The sequence below is a fragment of the Cygnus olor genome, chromosome Z (assembly GCF_009769625.2).
Source record: "Cygnus olor isolate bCygOlo1 chromosome Z, bCygOlo1.pri.v2, whole genome shotgun sequence".
Lineage (NCBI taxonomy): Eukaryota > Metazoa > Chordata > Aves > Anseriformes > Anatidae > Cygnus > Cygnus olor.
The window spans coordinates 34,156,395-34,183,127 of NC_049198.1; the positions used below are offsets into that span (position 1 = coordinate 34,156,395).

Consider the following 26,733-nt stretch of genomic DNA (forward strand, 5'->3'; position numbering starts at 1 on the left):
CTGATACAGTTTCAAGTCCAAACATGAATTCCTGCAGCTTTTCTTTCCAACTTGTGCCTGAATCCAAGCATGATATTTATGATAAAATTCCAAAGAAGGAACAAGTGAAAACAGTATTCATGACAGCTGACATAAATGTTTGGAACAATTGCAGCAGCTTGAATTCTACTTTATTTACAGTTGTTTGCTCCTGACTGTAACTAAAATGTAACATACTGAGCAGCTTTAGATGCTGTCTGCTCTGTGATACTATTTCTGCTTTGTGTCTGACTTCTATTTGTTCCTTATTTCAGTAATATACTCAAACTCAGTTCTAAACTCTGCACTGGTGTGGCCTCAACTCAAGTACTGTGTGTAGTTTTGGGCACCACAATATGAGAAGGACATAAAACTATTAGAGAGTGTCCAAAGGAGGGCAACAAAGATGGTGAAAGGCCCAGAGGGCAAGACATATGAGGAGTGGCTGAGGTCCCTTGGTTTGTTCAGCCCAGGGCAGAGCAGGCTGAGGGGAGATGTGAAAAAGATGTGAAAAATGCTAGTAGCTGCCTTTACAAGAGTCTCTGATGCAAAGACTTTTACACCCCCAAATCACTGTTCATCAGCATGGGAATTTTGGAAGCGGTGACAGCCAAGACACTCCTAAGCAGTTCCATCTACTCCCATTCCTGGTGAACACCAGGTTGGTTGTACTGATGCAGCCCTCTGTAAGATCACAGTAAAAACACTGTGGCTTAACTTGGGTCAAGCTACAAAACAATCCCCCAGACGGAGTCAGGAAATACTTTCAGCTGGGTTTGTTCAATGCTTTGGGTCCTGTAGTCCAAGAATACAGATTATGCATCTTCATAATGAAGGGGTTCAGTACTGTGTGTGGAAAAGAAAAACTCTTTAAGCCTCATAGGTGTTGAAGTCCTGTCTCAAAAAATTACAGCCCCAAACCATTTCTGTATCTCTGTATTGCTGTACTGAGGCAGTCACTGCTTAAAAAACAGTGACAGACAATGTTCTCTGTCTGTCAAGCTACAGAGGTATCACGGAACTCCAGACTGAGCTAGTAAACAAAGATGGAATCTATTCTAAAACACTGAATAAAAATAACATCCAACACCAGTTCTCAGAAGTTTTTTTTAAACTGCCTGCAAACATTATTTTTTTTAGCTTCATGACACACCTGTTAGTGTTTTCGTGGTTATTTTCTGGATGAAGCAGAAGCCCAGAGTATTTTAAATTACTTTTCTTAAATGACCTAAATTTAGTTACGTGAACTAGGTCTGAGAATAACATAAAATGATGATTTATGACTAAGCCACAGAACTATCATAACCATTACCAAGGCATTATATAAAGGCTACATCTATTACAGTGAGTACTGCCGTGGAATGTAATAAGCTACCACAAGTAGTTATGTATTCCTGAGGATGTGCCCATAAAGAAACGAATGAAGGGTGTTTCTTGTGGTGAACGAAGGAGTTTAATTAGTATCTTTGCCTTAGACTTCCTTGATCATTTAGGCTTTCTGGTGGTTATGTATCCACAATGTTTATTGACTGTAACTGGATTTGTGTGTATGTGAACTCTGATAATCTGTCTCTTAAGCCCTCAGGATACCACAGTGTTACAAAATACAGACAACCTGATTGCTTCAGAAGCACATTAGTTACAATTTCTCTTTATTCACCTTTGCATGAAGCGTGCTTTTTCCAGCTTGTTTTCCATCCCTCTAGCATACCATCTCCACTTCTCATCTAGCTCTGATGGTCTTTCAATGCTCTTTGGGTTTCAGCATTTCCCATCTTAGAGAATTCAGTTTCCTACCTGCCTGAATTTATACTGCTTGAATTCTTCATACATCCTTAATTTCTTTAGCACTGACGTCTCTTCATCAGAGAAAAGTAACTACTGAAAACTTTAAAATGCCCATTCGCCTTGTTCCTAGTGTATAAAGGGCAGATTGGTTCCAAGCTATAAAAATAAATAGGTCTGTTTGTTCTTAAAAGGATTTTTGTTGAGTGAAGTTGCTTTATAGGTATGCGACTTCTTAGTATTGAAGTTGGGAAATGAAAGAGAAAACATATCGTCCACTTACCACTCAAAGTGTTCAGCTGTGCTGCTTTTACCTTAGCTACTCCTTGAGCTGGTACTAGCTACTCCTGGAGCTTACTTACCCAGTTGTGCTGCATGAAGTTTATGTACTACTTTTTTTTTTTTCTTTTTTAAAGTAATGCAGAACAGACCCCAAAATACAGAAGAACTCAAAAATCAAACCATCACAGGGAGAAGGAAGAGAGGCAGTGAAGGAAATTCACACATCTTACTGATCATTCCAAGAAGTATGAATAGAGCACAGCAGTTTCTAGAGTCTTCCAGACACGTTCTTCAGCAGCACAGACCTCTGTGATAGCTCTGTGGTTGGCAGTGAGCATGCTTGTGTTGTAGAATTCTGTAGTCATTTTCATGTGGTTTGGGGACAAAATCCAGCTCACTGATTTCCACATTGTTTAGTGTGTTTGGTATTCCAAAGAAGGTTTTTGAAACCAGTATCCTTCTCTGAACGTGATACAACTCTGTTTTCTGGAAGAAAAGGATTTAATCCTACTACTTTTGGCCCAAAGTGTTTCTAAATGTTTATGCCAACATTTAGATCAGTACAGCCTACTCTCATCTGTGGCTACAACAGATACATGATAGGGTGTTTTCAAATTTCAGGTAGTGTTGCAAGTGCACAAAGGGGAAAGGTATGTTCGTAACATAAACAAAACATGCCCACCGTGGAAGATCACAACAAACATAAAAAGGCAGGTGTGGCATTGGAAACTGGAATAAGAACCCCTCGTGGAACAACTAGTAGGTTTCGGGGAGGATACAGCAGGAAGTGAGTGCAGCAGTCCCTAATCAAGAGCTTCCTCCAGAGCTTGGGAGTGTCATGAGGCACAAACATGATGGATGAAGAAAGCAGAGGGTGTAGCTGAAAAGGAAACAAACAGTGTCAATGAGCGCAGGAAAAATGGACTGAAGCTTAGCAAAACTTCCGTAATGAGGAATAATAACTGTAATTAAGAGGCAAAGGTGAGCGAGAGCTGATGAAAGAATTTAGCACTGAAGTGCAAGTCTAAATATAACTGGGGAAGGCACAGGGCTGTAGATCATTCTGTTATTGCTAAGTGAAGCAAAATATGGTCCTGTATCATAGGCTGTGCTATTACATTCTTACCACTCCTAAGTACTTACACACTCCTCTTAACTACTTTCTCTTGCAAAAGCTGCAGGTAAATGCTGTGACCACCGTCTGCACTTGGCCCCTTCCATGTAGCTTTCAAAGACCTGACCTCCGTTCGCAAACTTTTCTGGTCTTAACCTCACCCTCTGCTCCTCCTTTTTGAGTACTATTTCCATACTTACAGAAGTAATAGAGTATTTTGACTTGAAGTGAGTGAGAACGCTCTTGTTTAATTGGTATGTGAAACAGGTGTATCAGGTTAGATCAACCCAGGATTATTTGTGCCTCTTTCTTAACAGGTGGTGATAACAGCAGCTTTGTCACCCTGTTCCTATGGCTAATTTCCAAGTGCTCTAACAGGAGAATATGCTGCAGCTGTTCACTGCGGGGTTCTCTGTACCTTCTCTAAAATACTGCTACTGAAGCAACTGAAAGCATCATTAATCCTGCGTGGCAGGGAGGACAGATGGAGTCAATATATATATATATATGCTTTTTAAGCAAAGACATTGGCAGTGCCAAGAAAGTAAACTGCTACGGATCTCCAGAACCTCACTCATCATATTTCTGCACATCCTAATGCTGTAAAAAAGGGTCGGCAAGCACCACACTCGCATTTCAGCAGAAAGATGGTTGGGGCCGGTGTTCTCGGAGGTCCTTCCCAACCTAGCTGGTTCCATAGCAGAAATTTTAATGAGGCGCGACGAAAGACTGCACGACACCATATAACACCCCAACGCTGCACGCTTTTAAGGACTTCATTTATTATTATTATTATTTATTTTTTTAACACGCACGCCCTGATTCCTTCACGAGCGGAAGAGGCGGGCACGTCTATGTCGACGTGACGCGTTTCCATATGGCGGACTACAGGCCCCAGGGGGCGCCGCGGGACGGTGGCCATGTCCGTGCCGCTGCAGGACATGGCGGCGGTGGCTGTCCCCGAGTACGAGGTGGGGGAGCTGCACAGCCGAGTCTTCTGTGTCGGCGCCCTGGGCCGCGGCTGGCGGCAGCAGCTGGGGCCCCCCGACCTCTCTCTGGCGGCGGAGGAGGAGGAAGATGAGGAGGAGGGGGACATGGCCGTGGCGGAGGAGCTGGGCTGCGCCTTGGAGACGGCGGCCGAGCTGCGGGCCGTCTGCAGGTGGCCGCGGGAGCTGGGGGGCCTGGGGGGGTGGGGGGGTGGGTGGGTTTTTCCCCCCTATTTTCCTCTGGAATAAATAGTGGAGAAGGAAAGCGTTTCTTTATAGAGCAGTGCTGGGTTTTTCCTTATGGTGTGGGCTTGTCATGGTGAGCAGAGGCCTCGGCGCCCTGCATGCTAACCACGTAAAGCCTCAGCGCTCTGCATGTAGAGGCATACCTGCACCGCTCATCAGGTAACACTGACGGTGTATGAACATGTACGTGCTCTTAGGAGGCCCTGGTTGCAGAGGTGGAACTTACATGAAGAAAGCAGCCAGACATCTGTGTTAACACCGCCTAGATGGGCTCTGGCACCGTACGGTAGCTTTTGACTCTGTGCATCCTCATCCTCTGCCTGCTTTTTCTGTCAGGGCTGTCTGTGTGGTCTATGCAAGGCTCCGCAACTGACTCTTGGTGCAGGGGACAGCGCTGTTTTGCCGAGCTGCCTAGCTGGCAGTAGGTCAGGGAAAGAAAAATGGTTCTCATGTTCTTGTGCACTGGCTCCCACGTAGCTCTGCTCGTTTTTGCAGACCAGTGAATTGCAAACTTGTGTTAGCACTGGAAGGGGAGAACCATCCAGGTGCTAGAGCAGCAGGATTTAATGTGTTAAAGCTGAGAGGCATCAGACTTCCAGATCAGATAAGTAGTGAGAATCACCTGCTCTTACCCATCCTCTAGGAAAGGCCAGATTTCACACAGCAATTGCTGCAGAAAGCATCACAGTTGGTGGTTTGCCTGCAGCTCATCAGTTACAAAGACGTGCCAGAGCTCTGTTGCTTTGTGTATAGCTTTGTGCAAGACCCTTGATGATTGTTTCCTCCAAGGAGGGAGAAGTATGTACTAGTTTTTGCAAAAGCAAGGTGGAGGTGGCTCGCTTTCATGCATGGAGTAGAATGAATTTAGTCTCTGTAGTGCTTTAACCCCAGCAAGCAGCTGAGCCCCACGTTGCTGCGCAGTCGCTCCCCCCAGCTGGATGGAGAGGGAACAGTTAGAGAGATAAAAGCAGTGTAACAAGAAAGAAAGGAAAAAAAAAAAAGAAAAAAAAAATAATAAAGGTGGGGCGGGGGGGGACACAAATTAAAAGAAAAGAGTGACAGAAAGGTAATTGCTTACCACCAGCTGACTGATATCTAGCTAGTCCCCGAGTATGGTGCCTCCCCCAGTCATCTCCCCCCATTTTTACTTCTGAGCATGATGTCGCATAGTTTAAGACATCCCCCTGTTCCTCAGGGCCAACTTTCCTGGCTGTGTCCCCTCCCAGCTCCTGGTGCACCCCCAGCCTCCTGACTGGCAGGGCAGTGTAAGAAGCAAAGACCTTGCTGCTATGCAAGCACTGCTCTGCAACAAGTAAAACATCAGTGTGATGTGAGCACTGCTTTCATCATAAATCCAAAACACAGCACCAAAGGAGCTGCTGTGAAGAAAATCAGCTATCCCAGCCAAACCAGGACAGTCTCAGATGTGATCCAGAAGGCAAAGGTTGGTAATGTAGCTGGAGTCGTGATCTATATGGGTGCCCTAAGTGCAAGATGCATATGAAGTTGCACAAGTTGTGTGGTGAGTGTCTTGCTAAATGTTTCCACAGTTATATTTCAAATTGTTGGCTTTGCTGTCATGTTGTCACAACATCAGCAACATTATTTGAGATGGTCGTTAGCTGATAATTACTGCTTGTTTAAATGGTGATGGTGCTTGAGAGGGAGGAGGAGGTGTAGGAACGTACCACACTGCTTCAGTAAAAGGCAAGAAACATGCAGAATTGGAGCCTAGGAGCACAGAGTTCAAAGTTGGAGCCAAAACATACCTGTGTGTATGTTGTGTGTGACAGTGAAAGTTTGGGAAGCCATTCAGAAATCAGACCCTTTAGGGACACTTGTAGTGCAGGAAGAAATCAAGACAGTGAGTTATATTTTGCCTTTTCTATGGAGGAGAAACTTGTCAAGCATTCTCACATTTTCAAGTGCTAGCGTAACTAAACCAGTGCTTTACTTCAGCTGTCATAGTTCTGGTGATTGGGATTTTTTTAGCATTACTAGGCTTAGGAAAAATAGCGGCTGATGCTAGTGTTAGAAACAGTTCATGTGTTCTGGTGTGGCAGCACCTGTGTGAATTACTCTTTAAGCTCTCCCTCTGTAGTGTAGTTCCTGTTCTGTGCTGTGGCTTACTCTCTGCAGTGACCCTGTTGCTTGATCCTGTATGCTGCTATTTTTGCATAAATTTCAAGCAGATTTTCTGTGCTTTATATTTCCCTTCATTTATTCCATGCTCCTCTCTTCTGTCTCCTTCCATCTATGGCTACTATGTTTCATCTGCTGCCTGCGTTTCCTGGGGTTACAGGGCAGTGCTGACCATTTGCTGCAGAGTAAACCATGGAAAGTGGTGCTGTGTAGTGAGGAAGTTTGGAAAAGGGGGGCAAAAAGGGAGAGAGGGTCTATGAGGGAGAAAAAACAGATCGTCTGGCAGCTGCTTGTTGGCTTTGCAGGAGAATGAAGATAAACCTGCACATCCTGGCGTGACCTTTTCCCTCATGCAGGCTGGAATCCCAATCCCTAATCTCCACGTGCTTTTACTTTTAAATTAAATAGTCCTAGTCTCATGAATCTCTCCTTAACATTGGCCAACCTCAAGTCACCACCTCTGATCACTTTCACTTGCCTGCTCTGAGCTGTTTGTACTTGTCCCTTGAGAGGAGTTGACAACTGTGGACTACACCAAGATCTATTCTGTGCAGTCTGCTGGTCACACTTGTTATTAGCCTAAATATAGTTTCCTAGGCACTGACATGAAGGCATGTTGGATATGAACACATTTTCTTCACTGAACTACTTGTGAGTGAAGTTCTGGCAAGTTAAGCTGTTTTGCTTTGGTTAGAAGAGAGATGGCAAGATGTGGATACTGCTGCTGTACCTCTGTTTGAAAGAAAACAGTAGCAGGATAAGGGAATCTTTCATAGACTCAGGATGAAGTTTTCCAAAATCCATAGTGGAATATTTTTCACAATATTTGTGATATGTGTATGTTTAAGTATTCCTTATGATTTAGAGTCTTCTGGTGAGAAGAAGTGGAATAATATTTAAAAGTTGTTTAACTTGCTGTGCATCCCAGTATATTGTGGTTGAATCGCTCTTTTTTTGCACATGTGTATTTTTCTATTTGCGGGAAAATAATTCCACCTTCACTCACTTGAATTTGACTCAGTAAGAACAGTTTGCATGCTGCTCAACTTGCGTGCAGACCACGGTTGTATGGATTGCGTGCAGGTGTAAAATGCTGTCCCCAGCTAGGAGATCCTATCAGCTTTTCTCTTAAATAACCAAGGTGTGGGGAGGGTCAAGTTTTGACTCTTGTTCCGTCAGTTGGCACAGAGATTTACACTGGGTTTCAGTAGTGATGTTTGAGAGACTGAAGTGTTTTAATGCTGGAGGTGCTCAGCTATGTTACTCTGTTTTGCCTTCAGGGTGATTTGTTGGGTAGGTGTAGGACAGGCTTAGATCAGTGTGGATTTTAGGTAGGTCAGGGGAGGTGAGGCTTACGGGTACCTTATTTCTCTTCAGCCCTGCTTCACCTTGTTTTATTAGAAGGGGGTAGTTGTAAATATCTCTAGGGATGTGTTATAAAGCTGCATTAAGCTAGCATTAGCATCTTATCGTATTAGTATTTAGCGTCTCGTAGCATTAGTGTCTCAAAGGTGATGAAAGTACTGCCCTCAATACATATGCAATATAGAGAGTAGTATAAACACTGTATCTGATATAGCAGGAAAGCATCAGGCAAAATACTAAAGAATCTTCGAAGTTTTTGATTTCTAAAACTGAGGAAGATTTCTGTGTTGCCAGAATATTCTGAGAAAAGTGAGGCTATGGTGATTAAAGGCTTTGCTGATGTTCTGTTTCCATGTCAAAATTACCACAGGCCTGGCCTTAACCTTTTTATTTTTAGCCTTCTTCCTAGGGGACGTGAATTTTGTGTAATGCTTTGTATGCTTTATTTAAGTGAGACCTTCGTCTGTTGCTCCTTGTCACTCTCCTACAGTTCATCTTAATGCCTGTTAAGCAATTTGGGCATTTACTGTGATTATTTCCTCCCCTGCCATAGCTGAGTGCACTGTTGTGCATATGACTGCTCTTTGTCTTGAATCAGCTTGACTCAGGAGTGGGGTGCGTCTGGTGCAAGCTTTCTGTTGCATGCAATTTGGTGTGTTAGGCACATGACACCCACTACCTGGACTTAATTCCCTGGGGGAACAGCCATATGCCTTATGAAGGCTGATTTTCTTAGGACTGTGGACCAAGCATTAGTGGTATGGTTCCACCACACTGGAGTTACTCCAGTGTGGCCTGCAGAAAAGGCCATGTAGCAAGGTCTTTCAGGACTTAAGTGCCTGTGATACAGTGAGATACTTCATCGGTTTAGACTGCTTAAAAAGCCTGAAAAAGGTATTCTGCATGTAACATTCCTTTAGAAATCAAAGGTTTCTGACTTTGAGGAGTTTGAAATTGCAGTATCGAGGCTCACAAAGGTCCATGCAGCCTCTCAGGGATCCAGTGTCATTTTCTCTTTGTGCTAGCTACCATTCCAACCTTACACGGAAAATGAGGAAGCAGCTTGCGTGACAGGTGTTTTTCACTGTGTCTTCTTGAAGCTGCTTTCTAGGGAATGTTAGTTTTTTCCTGGAGTGGATGATTAGTGGGCCTTCTGCAGATGCCACAGCCAGAGATTGCTGTCTAACGCTATGGGAGGGAAGGAAAGCATAGGCAAGTATTGGGGAGTTTGACACTGTATGCTTGTGTAGAAGGGAAATTCCATTGCAGAAAATGGACTCCACAATCAGTAAGATTGTAAAGTAGGTATGTTTATTTAGCGCTGGGCAGCACGTGGGGTAGTCTCACCAAAATTGTGCACCCGCGACACGGCAACTTGCCATGGTTATATGCAGTAAAGAGTTACATATACATGAAGTTCCACAATGCACCTATACGTGTGCATAACCTGTCCCCGCTTCGTATTAAAATTAGTTCAAGAAGTCATTTCCATAAGCTCCTCCCATCTGCGCTTGCACAGTGTCTCCTGGTGGTGGTCGCTGGGGGTTGTGGGGATGAAGGTTGGTGACTCTTCCTCGTCACCGCTAGTTGACCTCTTGTCTTTGCGCAGACTCAGTTGCTCCTTGGCTCTTGTCCGTCCGCAGGACCAGTTTCTGCCAGTTTCTTAAGATAGGCTCACACTCCTATCAAGAGACTAACCTTGGTAAGGGGCCCAAGGGTTCTTGCTTTAACTAATTTGCACAGTGCACAATAGTTAGCAAAGACACTAAGTGGCATCCACTAGCTTAATACTGTCAGTGCTCTACCTCTACTTGATAAGATTCTCCTAACTCCCTCTCTCAAAATGGGGTTTTGTTGCCTTTGATGTAGATGGAATTTTACAACAGTAGTTTTCAAATCTTGCACACAACCTACATGTTGCTTAAAGAGCGAAGGGTATAGGCATGTTTGCAAAATGGCAGGACCTCAAGAAATTCAGCATTTTTAGGTAAATAAGGTCACTGATGCATGTGCAGGAAGACTTCAATAAACAGCCTAGGCAAGCTGGTGGGATGTAGATTGTTTTTATTGGCCACAGAAAGGTTATTTGTGAATTACTTTACCCGTCAGGGACTATATTTACTTCAGTGGATGGGCTGTTCGTAACAGTTACCTGACAACAACCTAGAACATAGAACAACCCTATCTAAAGCTGATGCTTGCTTTATATTCTCCAAAGTACTCTTGTCCTCCTTTATGTTGCTTAAAATGACTGTTCTTTAGCAGCAGTCTGCATTCGATACAGGGCTGACTTCGTTGCCTCTGCCTCTAGTTCCTCTGGTGGGAATCTAAGGATAAGGTTGGTTCTTTTTCTAAGGGGTTGCAAGTAATTGCTGCATTGTTTTTATTTGTTTCTTTTTAAAATAATACATCTGAATGAATCTTCTCTTAAAATACACAGAAAAATTCTTATTTTTCTTTTACAGTACATCTGGATGGTATGAAAGCATCTAAACAGTAGTAAATCCAAGTAATCTTCAGTGCAGAATAAATGTATTGGGTCATCAGAAGTAGGGCATCTACCCTGAACTGAAACTTTATCTCTGACGTTTACTTGCTGTCAGCTGATAGCAGTTGATTCCAGACTTCTATTTCTCAATTGCTGTATACTCCTGTGCAGTCCTACTCTAATGACTTATCCATTACTGCAATTATAGTTTTCCCGAGCTTAGTATGGTTGACATATGGAGGACATTAGAAGATGATAATGAAAAAGAATATAACCAAATCATACATTACATTGAGAATAGATGGTACAATCTTTTTTTTTTTTTCCTTCTGGATTCCACCAGTGCTCTCCTTCTCCATATGGAGAGGTTTGCATAAATGTTTGTTGGGATTCAACCTGGACAATGACATAGGCAGTGATATAAGCCCTGACTTTATATAGTCTGCAAACAGTGGGGAGACAAATCAAGTCTGATTGAAAGCGGGTGATACTTCTCTATTTTAAGTGCTATTTTTTCACACAGTTTTCATGTTGGATAAAAAACTATGATTTTTGAATCAGTGTTTTTCTGTATGTTTTTAGATAAAAAAAGGATAACTGATGCTAGTGTAATAGTGTCTAATTTGAAGCTTACACTGCTGGGTCTGTTTGTGGGGTGATGTGGAATAACTTTATATTATAAAAACTGTGACAGGATGCAGATGTGGTGTTCTGCAGTTGTTGTTTTTTTTTTCAAATGTATTGATGAGAAGGCCCTTCTTTACTGTGAGGGTGACAGAGCACTGGAACAGGTTGCCCAGGGAGGCTGTGGGGTCTCCTTCTCTGGAGATATTCAAAACCCACCTGGGTGCCATCCTGCGCAATGTGCTCTGGGTGATCCTGCTTGGCAGGGGGGATGGACTAGATGATCTCCAGAGGTCCCTTCCAACCTTAGCCATTCTGTGAGAAATTTCATCCTTGTTTATGGTATGGAAACGTGACATTTGTATAGTCAGTTTAAATCAGTACTGCAGCCAAAACAGTTCCACTCTTCCATCCTACATCCTGCAGTGATTTGCACTACAGCAAAAAATTCTAGTTAGCTGTACTTTGGATTCAGTGTGGGCACAAGAAGAGTGAGGGTTAAAAGCATCAGAGGATGGAAAGAAGGATGCAAGGAAGGGTGGACCTACCACTTTTGGCAGAAATGTTGTTTAATTCCCATTGGAAGAAGTCTGGTGTAAATGAATGCCTTAATACAGCAGTCAGTGCTTGTGTGAATGTGGTGGCTTGCCTACATGTGCTTAGTTGAGTTGTTAGCTTTGCCATATGGATTGAGGCTGATGGTCCTTTTTGGTTGAATCCGTTTTGCCATATATCATCAGAAAATTGGAGCAGGTGGGTGGGATTTGAAAAAGTCAAGTGACATTTTTAAGTTTATAAAAAGTGTTGGACACACATCTCTACCGGGGCTTGTTACGCCTCTATAGACGGCTATGCTTTGTTAGGAAGAATGCAAAATAAAGAAAATTTGCCCAATTTCTGTGAAAGCTAGATAAAAAATCCAGGACTCTTTGACTTCTGGTTCTCTGTCTTATCAGGCATAAGGGCAGTAGAGTTGATTTAGGCTGTACAAGCTATGCCTTGTTTATTTGCATTTTACTGTCTTTGTTCCTTTTAAGAATAACTTACTGATTTTCATTAAGTATGAAAAAATGTGTAATAATTATTTTCTTTGTTGTCCTAGTGTTGATATGTTAATGTCTTCTGATAAAGAAGAGGACCCAGAAGTTATTCCTGAAGATAGCAGTTTACTAACTCTTCGGTACGTTGCTACGATGTACTGTCTGTGTCCTCATTTGAGGGAGGAGAAAAAGGCCAAACAAACACAACAGCGTGGTTAGCTGCATGTTCATTTTCTAGGCCATGGTGTACTTTCTGAAGCAGTGTCTAGAAACGCTCTAAGGGCAGAAACACCATTTTAGGACAAGCTAGTTGATATGAGCCTTCTGCTTTAATGTTACTTAGTTGTTTTTTTTTTTATGAAGGTATGACACAGAATATGCCATGTTTCTTCCTGGAAGAACTGAGGATTCCTGAACCTAGGTGCTTCTGAATTAGTGCCTGTATTTTGAGCACACAGGAGACTTCTTGAAAGCATGTGAAGAAGGTTTCTATAAAAATTTAAAAAACAAATCTGTAGTTCTTATCTCCAGCAACCCGCAGTCCCATTGTAACATCCAAAGTGTAACTACTGAAATTGTGGCCATATACTTCTTCAAAATCTTCCTGAAAACATTCAGGAAGATCTGAAGGGGTGAATAGACTTGTCCTGGAAGTTAAAATGAGTTTGTTATTCGCACAGTGGTTAAATATGTGTATTGTAGGTGTGGCACGCTTTTTTTTTTTTAGAAGTTCTTTGTAGAAAAATATGTCCTGAGGTTGAGAATATTTGTATTTTTTTCTTTTTTTCTTCTTTGCTTGAGTATGAATTGGATTTTTCTAAAGTGTGAGGACTAGAAGAAATAGCTTCCTCAAAGGTAGCAAGTGTTCTTCTATAGAGTCTCTGCAGGGTCAACATTTTGTTGTTTTTTCTCGTGTTAAAAAACTGCCCACAAACAAACCATAATTTGAGTGTGAAAAAAAAAAAAAAACCAAGCTGAAATCCACAACCTGGAATGATGTACGGGAATTGGCAGACAGGATTATTGCAAATGTTGGTTGTACTAAGATGGCCAGAAATCCTGCTCTTTGAAAGCTGCACTGTAGTGCCTTGTGTTATTTGAAAATATGTCTACAGATTGCGTACAGAAGTTTAATGAAGTTTTTGTCCTGTGTTTCTGTCCCTCAGAATTAGAAGGAAGGCACTGGAGAGGAGAGAAGAAAGAATCATCGTGGATCGGGCTTGCAGGCAAGAAACTCTTGCCTATGAGATGGTAAGATTTCCATCATCTCACAGGATTTCAGTGCAGTCTAGCACAGCCAAAATCCAAGTACTGGTTGCTTTTTTTTCCCAGTACTGGGAACCTGTGTACACTGTAAATGTTTGCGGATCTGAATCTGAAGATAATGACTGAGATTAAAGACATTTTATAGAAAGATAGCACAGGAACTCATCTCTTAGTCTGTTGATACCAAACATGGTAAGGAGGAACTCCACCCCATTACTGCTGTATGACTGCTTTTACTTGGCTGCTACTAAAGCATTGTGTAGGGTGTCAAGTGTACTGAGTGTTGTATGAGCTTACTATATAGCATAGAGTTACTGCTCTAACTTACTGCAGATTACTGCTGCATAGCATTGTTGCTTGCAGAGTCCTGTGTTGGTATCTAAGCTTTAATGTATCAGGAGTTGTCAGCTGGTTTCTGTAGAGCTGAAAGAGGAAAACAGTAGAGGCAAAGTTCCTAGTTCTGAGCTTCATAACCCCTGTTTCTCAGCCATTCTGATTTGTCACAGTAGCTGGGTGTTTCTAATTGTCAAAAGCACCTCAGTTTCTCCAGAGCTGAGAAATGAAGGGAAATGTTTGAAACCACAATTTTTCACTTTCCTATGTTGAAGGAACGAGGCTGTTAATTCAGAAGGCTACAAAAAGACAGTCAAAAACAAGTGATGGTTAGAACAGAGTTTCTCAGACTTTTATTCAGGGACTGTGGTATATAAAAGGTTGCCAATATAATATCTGTTTGTATCTTTTTTTTTATTCCAGGAGTCACATGCAATTGGAAAGAGGCCAGACAATCCAGTAGACCTAGTAGAAGAGGGAGAACTGCTTTTAACTCTGAACATTTTCTATCCTGTCATACTTCAGAAGGTTGGTACTAAATCCTATAGGCTGTATTCTAATGCCTCTTCCCTGCTCAGGTAACGTATTGCTTTCCCAAACAGTTAAAATCACCACTGAGGAAGCATGGTAAACCCTTCAACTGTGGTAACTTCTCAAGGCTTTTACAGAATCTCGTTTTCCGTGTGGTACTGGTATACACAAAGATATTTCTACATAAAACTAGTAATTTCCATCTGTAAAAGAGGCTGAGGCGAGATACTGTTTAAATCTTAAACAGGAAGGTGGTGTGCTGCTATTAAATACCTCAAGCGGTCAACCCAAGAGCAGTTCTTCTACTGAAGTGATTTTCACTTGAACCTTTTATGCTGTTTTTTTTGTAGCATAAAGATCACAAACCCTATCAGACAGTCCTTGTACTGGGCAGCCAGAAGCTCACTGAACTCAGAGACTCAATTTCCTGCGTCAGTGACCTCCAGATAGGTGGAGAGTTCAGCAGTCAGCCAGATCAAGCACCAGAGCACATCAGCAAGGTAAAACCTTCTGCTTGGACCACTAATGTGTAAGAACTTGGAAAATACATAGTAGAGAGGGGCAGGGTTGGTTTTTTTGTCCCTTCAGTACTATATTTAGCTAGTTTGGTTCTGAGTGGGGGTTGCACCACAAGTAAATACTTCCTAGTGGCATTGCCAAGCTGACCTGCTTTGTACATTTTTGATGGCATGTCAAGAGAAACGTCATTAGTGCTATTGCTGGAAAGTAGTAACACTAGCATTGACTTCTTGTGGAGATGCGTCCATGTGGACTGTTTTTTACACTGAACAATATTCTGAAACACCAGAGGTAATGGAAAGCTAAAGGTGGACTTCCCATCTCTGAACACAAATCATAGAATCATTAAGGTTGGAAAGGATCTCCAAGATCATCTGGTCCAACCGTCCCCCTACCACCAATGTCACCCACTAAACCACCTCCTTAAGCACCATGTCCAGCCTTTCCTTAAACACCCCCAGGGACAGTGACGCCACACCTCCCTGGGCAACCCTTTCCAATGCCTGACTGTCTCCTAATTTCCAACCTGGACCTCCCCTGGTGCAACTTGAGGCCATTCTCTCCAGTTCTATCGCTTGTTGTCTGTGAGAAGAGGCCAACCCCCAGCTCCCCACAGCTTCCTTTCAAGTAGTTGTAGAGAGCAATAAGGTTTCCCCTGAGCTTCCTCTTCTCCAGACTAAACAACCCCAGCTCCCTCAGCTGCTCCTCACAGGACTTGTGTTCCAGGCCCTTCACCAGCTTCGTAGCCCTTCTTTGGACACGCTCCAGGGCCTCGATGTCCTCCTTGTAGTGAGGGGCCCCAAACTGAACACAGTACTCGAGGTGCGGCCTCACCAGAGAAGAGTACAGGGGGACGATCACCTCCCTGGTCCTGCTGGCTACACTATTCCTGATACAAGCCAGGATGCCGTTGGCCTTCTTGGCTGCCTGGGCACACTGCTGGCTCACATTCAGGCGAGCATTGACCAACACCCTCAGATCCTTTTTCTCTGCACAGCTTTCCAGCCACTCTGCCCCAAGCCTGAAGTGCTGCATGGGGTGTTGCAGCCAAAGTGCAGGACCAGGCACTTAGCCATGTTGAACCTCATGCCATTGGCCTCTGCCAATCCTGTCCAGGTCCCTCTGCAGAGCCTTCCTACCCTCCAGCAGATGGACACTTCCCCCCAGCTTGGTGTCATCTGCAAGCTTCCTGAGGGAGCACTCAATTCCCTCATCCAAGTCATCAATAAAGATATTAAAGAGGATGGGTCCCAACACTGACCCCTGGGGAACACCACTGGTGACCGGTCACTAGGTGGATTTCACTCCATTCACCACCACTCTCTGGGCCTGGCTGCCCAGCCAGTTAGTAACCCAGCAAAGAGTGTCCCTGTCCAAGCCAGCTTCTCCAGGAGAATACTGTGGGAGACCGTGTCAAAGGCCTTGCTGAAGTCTAGGTACACTACATCAACAGCCTTTCCCTCATCCATCAGGCAGGTCACCTGGTGATAGAAGGAGATGAAGTTGCTCAGGCAGGACTTGCCTTTCATGAACCCATGCTGACTGGGCCTGATCCCCCGGTGTCCCGCATACACTGCGAGACTGCATTCAAGATGACCTGATCCATCACCTTTCCTGGCACCGAGGTCAGGCTGAGAGGCCTGTAGTTCCCCAGGTCCTCCTTACAACCCTTCTTATAGATGGGCATCACATTAGCATGTCTCCAGTCATCCAGGACCTCTCCAGATGACCGTGACTGCTGGTAGGTGATGGAAAGCGGCCCAGCAATCACATTCGCCAGCTCCCTCAACACCCTTGGGTGGATCCCATCTAGCCCCATGGACTTGTGATGGTCCAGGTGGAGCAGCAGGTCTCTGACTGTTTCTACCACAACTGTGGGGGTTTCTTCTGCTCCCCATCCCAGACTTCCAGGATGGGAGACCATGTACCCTGAGGATAAGTAAATGCTTTGGTGTTTGTAAGTCGGTGCTGATCAAAAGTAGGAATGAAGATTATATATCTCTGCTCCAATTTCCTGATATTCTCTGGGGATATAGAAAAAAGGTCCAAAAAGAAAAAAGTACTCCAATTGAAAAGACTGAAATTACATAATGTAGGTAATATGTTACATCAGATATATCACAGAATAACAAGGTGGTTGAGGCTGGAAGTGGACCTTTGGAGGTCATCTCGGCCAACCTCCCATACTCAAGCAGGGCCACCTAGAGCAGGTTGCCTAGGAGCAAGTCCAGGCAGTTTTTGAAGATCTCTAAGGAGGGAGACTCCACAGCCCCTGGGCAGCGTGTGCCAGTGCTCTGTCACTGTAAAGTGTTTCCTGATGTATAGACAGAACCTCCTGTGTTTGTCTGCACCTGTTACCTCTTGTCCTGTCACTGGGCACCACTGAAAATAGCCTGGCTCCATCCTCTGTGTACCCATGTTGATGAGATTTCCTCTGAGCCGTCTACAGGCTGAACAGTTCCAGCTGTCTCAATATTTCCTCGTATGAAAGATGCTTCAGTCCCTTCATCCTTACGACCCTTCACTGGACTCTGTCCAGTAGCTGTATCTCTCTTTGCACTTCTCCTTGCAGAACTTCATCAGGTTCCTGACAATCCTTTTCTCGAAGCTGTTGAGGTTCCTCTGTGTGGCAGGATGACCCCCTGACTTATCAGTCAGCCCTCCCAGTTTTGTGTCATCTGCAGACCTGTAGAGGGTGTATTTCACCCTATCATCTGGATCATTAATGAAGGTGTTAAAAAGGACTGGACCCACTGCAGACCCCTGGGGTACACTGCTAGTTACTGGCTTCTAACTGGATTTTGTGCCACTGATCTCACCCTCTAGGCCCAGCTGTTTGGCCAATGTTATAAATTAATAGTATAGTATATTATCAACGTAATATAATTTATATAATGTGTGATAATACATGATCTGAAGAGAAACCATAGTGAACTCTGTACTCTGGAACCTGCACATTCTGCTTTCTTCTGTACAATCTGAAGAGACATCACAGTGTACTCTGCACTCTGGAACCAGTATGCTCTGGTTTCTTGTCAGATTGTATATTATCAGCTGTTATATATTACATAATTTATATTACGTTGATAGTATATTATTTATAGTACTGATTGTATTGTATGGTTGTATACATAAAAATGAAAATTTTGCACATTCCCGTTTAAGACAACTGAAAGATGTCCTCCATCTTTTCAGTTATATAAATTAAGTAGAATAATCTTTCTACCTAGCTACTAAAGCAGTAGCTGATTAGTTCTGAGGGTAAACTCCCTTCCTGTGCGTGCAGAGGAGTCATCTGAGACTGTCAAAGCATTCCTAGAAGACAGGTTTGAGAGATGTGGCTTCCTAACACAAATAACTTCTACAAAGTAAACGAATGTTACCATGCCTGGCCTCCCAGCAGGAGTTGTTTGTGAGAGGTGTGCTTTGCTTTCATTTGTTTGTTTTCTGGAAACATGACTAGGAATTGCAACAAACAGTGGAGTATAGGCTGAGTGCATGTCAATGAAGTTGCATGTTCACAATAAAATGTGCATGTTCCTTCAGCAGGTAGGTAATCAGCTATCATTGGGGTAGAATTATCTTCTTTTGGTCTAGGAGGAAGTGGCAGCTATACTTGCTAAAAGTATGTTAGCTTTTCCAGATTTTTGACTATTAGAAGGATCCTAGAAGCTAATTTAAATCATAGTGGCACTATGAGAGGCTACAGAAAAGAGGCTGTTGTATGCAAGGTAGCTGTTGATGCCTGCTTTTTCTTCTATTGAAATACAGTTGGGGTACATGAGCTGAGCAGAAGGATCAAGTTCCTGCTCTCAATGGTTAGGGAAACATCTGTAGCTGGTCAGTTGATACAGAGGGCAGGAGACTTTTTGGATTTTGTTGGTGTAAGTAGGCAGTATTTGTTTCATCCTGGGTTTTGTGATTTTACTCTTTGCATCTGTGCCATTTTAATTTTTTTGTAAAGAAGCATTTGAGTCAAAGCAACATAAGGGGGATGTTGAAGAAAAGTAGTCAATATTGAGGTGTTTTATTCCACAGACATGGATACCTTTAACAACGTTCCTGATCTTTTGTGTGAATATTATTACTATGGGGATCCCCTGGAGAAATGCGATGAGACATTCCTCCTTGCGTACTGAAGGATAATGCAAAGTCTGAGCAGAAGGAATGTGTGAGTTGTATCTCTTGCTAGTGTTGATCAGGAAAGACCTGACTCAGACTCCGCAGAATCTTGGGGTTATATATGTATACAGTATATCTCAGCGTCACTTGTGTGTGCTATAGCTATGCATAGTTATATACACAGCATACGCAGAATGGCTTCCTAAGCAGCAGTCTGTGTTCTGCTCTGAAGTGCTTCGAGGCAGGTTTAGTCTGTGCCCTTCAACCTTCCCTCATCTCTAACAATAAATGCAGTACAAAGCTGGCCTTTTTCTGCAGCCCAAGATCCAGGATAGACTTGTTCCAAAAGAACTTGGAAGAACACAATTTAAAGGTGAAGTTATATGGATAAAAAAGCACAGATTTTTTGGTCATCTTTTCTCTGCTCAGACTGCTTGTTTGTATAAAGACTGTTTTGAAACCAACAAAAGGAAATTGTGGAAATTACAGAAAAAGGAATTACAGAAAGCAGATATATGCTTTAATTAAGGAATTACTTTTGTCTTAGGTATCAATGATGTAAGTATTGAAATAAAAAGTTTGTATGTTCCTCCCCATCTTACTTTTTTCTGTGTATATATATAATGATATTCTATTCCATTTCTTTCTCCTATTGTAATAGCTTTATTAGTTACAAAACCACACACAGTTACTATTTTATAGAAATAAAGTATGGCTCTAACTTTAGTTTTGGGAGAGGACAGCTCTCTGAATATTGCTGTGCAAGCAGTCTGGATAGGTAAACGTAACGATACTTTGACTGTGTTATTCGAGTAGGATATTTTCTCCATATGTTGTTCCTTCTCAAGAATATGCATGCTGCAGGAACTTTTTTTATGGATGGATATGACTTTACCTTAAATAGTTATGTAGTTCTTCTGCAGAATTTGTTACATATGCGTGGACAGCTCATAGGTTAGCTCAGTTTCTTGGGATGATGTGGAAAGTGACGATGCTTGCACTGCTGATATGAACGCCACAACTTGTTAATAATATTTGATAGAGAAGGTTGGTACCAGGATGCCTGTCTGCATGTGACAAACTTTGTAATTAAGGGAGTATTTTGAAGGAAGGTAGATTTTCTTCTGATCCCCCAGAGGCGAGGGGATTGAACCTTCCAAAATTGCATGTCTGTCTTGTTTATGTAGATGTGACTAGGGACTGCTCCTGTGTAGCTGTCTTGTCTGTGTTGTGTGTGCGCGCGTGCAGGGGACAGGATTTGCAATAATTTGCAATTATTCTCTGTCATCCCAAGTGTTCCTTGTGGTGTTTTGTGTTTTATAGAAATCCATAACTGCTATGATGGAGATAGGAATAAGAGAATTAAAATAACCTATATTGCCTTGAGAATAATATCAGCAGAGCAACTGCATGAGCTTTCTTGTCAGCATCTAAAACCAGAGCAAGGTTTATCTCAGAAATCTGTAGAATGAAGTCTCTAAAAGTAATCTGGATACCTGAAGTGCTCATTTTTTTGACGTTCTTGTAATGTTGAAGGTGTTAATTATCTTGTAACACTAATGCAGACTTCTCTTTCTTTCTCAGGATCTCTACAAATCTGCTTTCTTTTATTTTGAAGGCATCTTTTATAACGATAGAAGATATCCAGAGTGCAGAGATCTGAGCAGGTACAGTATTCATATACATAGACTATGGAAAACCTTAAAGGACAGGAAATTTACTAAATTTTTATTATGATTTGTGGTGTTTTTAAGACTGGAAAGGTTAGTGTGTAAATCTAGAATGGACTTTTCATTTCTACCCATATCACTTTTGAAAAGGAAGAATGAAGTTGTTTCTCACAAATTCTGTTTTGGTGTGTTGAAACACTGTGAAAGGGAAAACATTCACAGCTGTCAGTCTGTACTGGCTTTTTCAGTGCCCTCCTTAGTTGTGATGACCACCCAAAAGACTTGTCTGTGATGTAGAAGATGGGTCAGAACGACAGCAGGCTCAGCTGTGTGGGAATCAGTTGTTCTGCTCCATCTTGAAATTGTGCTGAATGCCTTCATGGTTAAACCAGAAAAGAGACTGTTAGGAAAAGAAATGCGAGACAGCATTCCCAAGAGTCTCAGGTATCTCTTATTTGGAACTATACGTACCATTTAAGCTATACGCCCTTGTTTGTTTTGAGGAAGTGGGGACTTGCTGACACGTCAGGAGATGGTGGTGTTAGAATGGTATGGAAGAGCTATGAGTTTGGACTGTATTCCTGTTGTGCCAAACTTGGTATGTGATTTCAAAGAAATTAATTATTTTGCTGCTGCTTCTCTTTCTGTCCTTGAGCAACAATGATTTTTATGGAAAAGCCTGTGATGACATACACAGTTCATAGCGAATATACGGTTTATAGTGAAATGGCATGTATGTAGGGGTATACTGAAAATAATTGTAATAGTGACTAGTGCCCTTCCAATCCTAAATAGCTGTGCAGTTGTCAGCTTTGTTTCTTCTTGGGGGAAAAAAAAAAAAACACTAAAAAAACTGAAACCAACAGCTTTAAAACAAAGTCATAGACCAAAGGAACAAAAATTATATTCTGGTGACCTGAATAATTGGAGTGCTTTAGAAGTGTTGGGCGGCAAACAACCTGGCCTGGATGGGGTGCCATCAGTAGTGTGCACTCTAACTAGACCTCCTCGTGAAGCTACCTGGTAGGGATTTAAATGCAGGTCTTCTACAAGAACAGCGCACAGTTCTGCAGAGCTGTGTTACTGCTGTGAAGTTACGTCATTACATCTGTTGTGAACTCTTCATTTCAACCTGTTAAACTGTATCCCACTGAAGAGCACTGCGTGTTCCCCAGAAAGTAAGGAAAAGGAGTATTCTTCCTTTCTGCATGTTTGCAGCTTATAGCCTTGCCATGCTGATGACCTTTCTATTTTCAGAACAGTCATCGAGTGGTCAGAAGCCCATGACAGAGGCTATGGAAATCTTCAGTCTGTTAAAATGGAGGACTACACATTTAATGATTTGTCCCTCAAAATTGGCTTTCCATACCTTTTCTGCCACCAAGGGAACTGCGAGCACATCGTTATCATCACGGATATAAGGTAAGTTACTGCTGTTTGGGAGTTGCCAGGCAATTAAAAGCAAGCCTTCAGTGGACAAACTTCAGACATTTAGGTGCTGAATATCTGTTAGACTAATTTTAAGATCATTCATGTGTCTTTCTGCAGGATTTATTTAAGACTTTATTCCATATACCACGTCAGAAAGGAGAAGAGCGATCTCCCTTGCTTTTTTTTTTTTGTAATAGTTTGACCTGCATAAAAAATCTGGTTTCTTATTAGCATGACATGACTTGTGGTATGGGAGGAATGGCACCCACAGTGAAAAGCCTTTTCTATGCAAAGCCAGTGTGTGTCAAATTTACATAATAATTGTGGAGCACTGGGCAGCACACTGCGGATAGTGGCTCTGGCTACAGTCAACTAGACTTGGTAGTTTAAACTTAGTGTCAGGCTGCAGGAACTGAAAAAGGGATGGAGGAATGGAAATAGTGGGGTAACGTGGATGGGCAAAGCAGAGAAGGAGCAGGTGACAGTGGCTGTGAGGTGGCAACCACATCAGCAATAGAACTGTTGTGTGTGCTCTGCTTAACATATGAAGGGTAGAGAGAGCACTCCTCTGAGTGTCTGTAGATCATTTTTTCCTTCTAGAAGCATGATATATCTAAGTATTGTTAATAAAAGGTATCTCTCAGAGGAATACAACCCAAAGAAGGGTCTGGATGTCACACGATGATGATGATCTTAGGGTTGTGAACCTCTGAATATTCTCCTAGTTATGCGCCTGTTAGTCTACGTAGGAGGTATAAGCTTTAAACTGTAACTTACTCTGAATTATTTGCTTGAATGACTAAAGTAGATGGTCTGAAAATTTGAGTTAGTAACACAAACTAAATTTACTTCTGATAATAAAATCCACAGATGGTGCAACGAGCAGTCTCATCTTAATACAGATGAAGACTTGGAGAAATGCTAAGCAGAAGTAAAGTCATAGTTTGTACTGGAATTGAAGTCCTGCATCCGTGCTTATGTTCAGATCAACTCCAATGTGTCTGAGTCTTTATTGTATTTTGTGTATTTATTTATTTCCTTCAAGGCTTATTCATCATGATGATTGCCTGGACAGGAACCTCTATCCCTTGTTAATCAAGAAACACTGGTTATGTACCAGAAAATGCTTTGTATGCAAAATGTATACAGCCAGGTATGCTACATAATTTATCTTTTTAAGGTGTCTTCTTAAACAAATCTTTATAGGTGTTTCTACTAACTTTCCAGAAAATAATAATAATTGGAGCTCTGTGTGTTTTTAGTATGCTATGTGAATAATCTCCATCCAAACATCCATAGGTGTTCTGAGATTTTATATTTCAGGCAGGTGTCCCTTGAAAAGGCTTCCTGCAGGTGTAGTCATTGGGAGGAGATGATTCAGGATGATCAAAGAATTGTAATGGTGCAGAGGTTAATTCTTTGGCTCAGGTTCTTTTGCATACATACAGCTGAGCTCTTGATCTGTTACTTACTTTTGAAAACCTCAGTGTTGGGGGAGTACGATGCATTTTTACCTTATGACAAAAGATGCGAGATATAAATTCTCTTACAAAGCTTCTGTTAAATCCAGCATTTAACATTCCAGTAGAGGGAAGTATGGATCTGTCCGACTTCAAAGTAATATATTAAAATCTGGAGATTTTCAGAAGCAGATGGCATATAGCTCCCCCACAGATAAACTTCAGACCTCTACAAGGAAGCTCTGTACTGTGCTGGTGTACTTGAAGTAACTTCTTGTGATGCACAGATTTTCTTCAGATAAAAGAGCAGAACGTGAAGTTGCTACTGTAGTGTTTAGTGCTGTTTACTTAGACATGAGAAAGCCTTTCAGTAGTCCTAGTAGAAAGTTCTCTTAAGGAGTTCTATGCACTGAACTAGGCTCCTTGGTTTTATAGACCTGAATGATTTCTTTATAAAAACACCTGTTGCCTCCCTTGTGTGTCCCCTGCCCCCCGAGCTTAAACTCAGCCCCAGTTTGACACCAGAGCTGTGTTATGTTACCTTGCTAGTTTGCAAGTTTCCAGGCAACTCTTAGAGTTTGCCTGGAATTAGGCCAAGAGCCAATTTTCCATCATGACGGGAGCCTCTTCTAGGGTTCCTAGCAGAGCCCCCAGAATGCCTTCACAAGTGGCTATAATCTGTGAGGCATTTGGCCAGAAGGGGGGGGTGGAGCCAAAGGGTCAGTTTGGGGGAAAGATGGGATAGGGAGGGCATTACCAGAGGTGATGTAAATGCATTAAATTAAAACCAGGATTAAGCACTAAGCTTAAGTGGGGAGATGCTAAACCATGGGTGCCAGAGCTGCTTTGGCTGTCTGTCCTGTATGTTGTAATCTGTGCAGATAGGATCTTTAATCACCAGAAGCCTTGAGCTGTCAGGGCTACCATAAATTAATTGCTCAGTGACATGGCAGCCCCTCTTTGTGCTGGCAGCTGTGTTCATGTTAATTTTTGTGCTTGCTGGGGTGTGCAGCAGTCCCTCCTTGCCCTGTCTGCATCACCCAGGCCTTTCTTGCAGACTTGTAAATGGATTTGGTTATTCCAAGAGTAGTTCGGAGTCAGTCGTGTGCGTGCTCTGTATCGAGGTTTCTCACTGTAAGGTAAAACAGATTTATCTTTTATGACTTAAATAGCCAGAGGCTGGACAGAAGATTCTTGACTTTTTTTTTTTGTTGTTGTTGTGCACTGTACCAGCGATAAAGATCTGAGGGTTCCACAGGACATGAAGTGGCAGCAGTGGCAGATATCAGCTGAGATTGACACAGAATAGGCAGAGGGGTTAGTTAGGAAATCGCTGTAGGCCTGGGATGGTAAATATGCAATATATGTAGTACCTCTTCGGTGTAACCGTACTGATGTTTGTTGATGCTATCCCCAGCTCTGAGTAAAACATTGAGATGTTTGTCGTGTGTTTGGCTTGCATGGAAAATACTTGTATTTTGTAACTTGCAGGTGGGTAACCAACAAAGACAGTCTGGCACCAGAGGATCCTTGTTTCTTCTGTGATGTTTGTTTTCGAATGCTCCACTATGATGCGGAAGGCAGTAAACTGGGGGAGTTTCTTGCATATCCTTATGTTGATCCTGGGATTTTCAACTAAAACTTGCATGATTCAGTGGACTACATCGATGAATCTGTTGCTCTAGCTGCTAAAACCACCAAACAACTTGAGTGTTGAGCGTACTGTAGGATTTTTGGTTAAACTTCTAATTCCTATGAGGAGGAAGGAGCTCTTCGCACTTAAAATCTTTTTGGTATACCTTTACATCCACAGAGATAAGTTAGCATGGAAAAATATGCTCAGGTGTGTATTTTAATACAGTACATTTTTAATATACTTTTACTACAGTACAGTAGTTTGGAGATTAGACTCTCAGAATCTGGATGTTTTGAAGAGAATGCCCTGAGAATGCCCGTGTAAAAGCTGGTAGGGTTTTTGTTTGTTTTTGTTTGGGAAATCCTTTGCATCCAAGGCTCTGTTAACCTCAAAGGATGACAAAATGGTCTTTGGGCATTTTACCTGGAAAACTGGCAGTGGTCATCTCTGAACAAGGCTGGAAATCGGTGCGATGAATTTGCTGGGAGGAGAATGCTCCCCAGGAGACAGCTCATAGTGTTGGTTATCTTCTAGGTCTTCCCATTAAAAAGTGGGTGCTTTTATCTGTAAGCTCCTGCTGTCCTTGCACGTTGACTCTGAGGGCTTATTCTGTGAAGAGCAAACCACATTTTGCCAACTACTGAACTGTAGTCTGCCTTTCAAATAAGTTGATTAACTATGTTTACAGTGTATGTAGTTGTAAATGTTCAAAATTAGTGTTCATTGTGTACTTTTTAATATTTTTGTTGTTTCTATTAAAATGTGAGCAATTTGTACTTACTAGTCTTGTGTTAAACTGAAACTCTGCTTGCCGAGGCAGAATACACCTATCTAGTGTCTTGCTTTTTAAATTTTTAATCTGGAATTCAGGGAATTTCAGGGGAGATCTGGCTGTTTAGGAAAGCTAGTAAAGTAACTGCTTTTCTTTTGAGAGCCTCAGCCAGTTCCTAGAAAAATCTACTTCTGGTTGGTGTAAAAGACTGCCTACTCTGATAACCTGCATTTAGTAATGTATTGGATGAACTGAACTGCTGTTCAGATCCTATGGCCTGAATTATGCACATGTTCACTTGATTATCTTAGATGCCTTGAAACTCCTTCATACAGATACCTGACTGCTTTCCAGTGGCGCATTAGTTTGTGTGAATGTAAACCAGTGGTTTTTTAGGACCAAAAAAAGGACGTGACTTTTTTTGTCTTGTAAGCCAGCCCACTGTTGGCCTGTTCATTTTTAAAATGGAGTAGTGAACCTAGCCCTTCTGTCAGGTGTTGGGAAGCGTGATGGTTTGATAGTTCTCTTATCCTGCAGGAATCCGTGGAAGAGGAACTGCCCTGCCCTCTACAACTGCCACAAGTCAGACTATTAAGGCATGACTGCTTTGCAGTGCTGTAGCAGCTGCTTTGAAATCCCCTGCAATACACTCCTGGCTGCAACGTCTGTATTTTTTTCCCTCATCTTCATCTTTTCCCCAACCCTGTCCTCTGTCAGCTGCATCCTGATAACGTGGGCTTCCCAGTCCTCTTAAGTATTGGAACTGAGATCACATAGCTTTAGAAATTATATCAGCTGCCTATTGTTTAGTTCTTTGATGCCTTATTATGGTGAATTTTAAGAAGGTAATCTGAAAGTTTTTGTGCGTGTGTAGTCTTAATTAGTTTCTCTGTTTTGCTTTCC

The 26,733-nt window shown here is 42.3% G+C and overlaps 1 protein-coding gene across 1 annotated transcript; it reads left to right on the forward strand.

Moving 5' to 3' along the window:
- The first annotated feature begins 3,708 nt into the window (after positions 1 to 3,708).
- Positions 3,709 to 25,834, forward strand: SNAPC3 (small nuclear RNA activating complex polypeptide 3). Its single transcript, XM_040540956.1, has 9 exons — positions 3,709 to 4,358; positions 12,153 to 12,230; positions 13,257 to 13,341; positions 14,113 to 14,217; positions 14,571 to 14,720; positions 20,446 to 20,528; positions 21,789 to 21,953; positions 23,008 to 23,115; positions 24,914 to 25,834. The coding sequence occupies exons 1-9, from the start codon at positions 4,120 to 4,122 to the stop codon at positions 25,059 to 25,061; spliced, it is 1,161 nt and encodes a 386-aa protein (XP_040396890.1). The 5' UTR covers positions 3,709 to 4,119; the 3' UTR covers positions 25,062 to 25,834.
- The last annotated feature ends 899 nt before the right edge of the window (positions 25,835 to 26,733 follow it).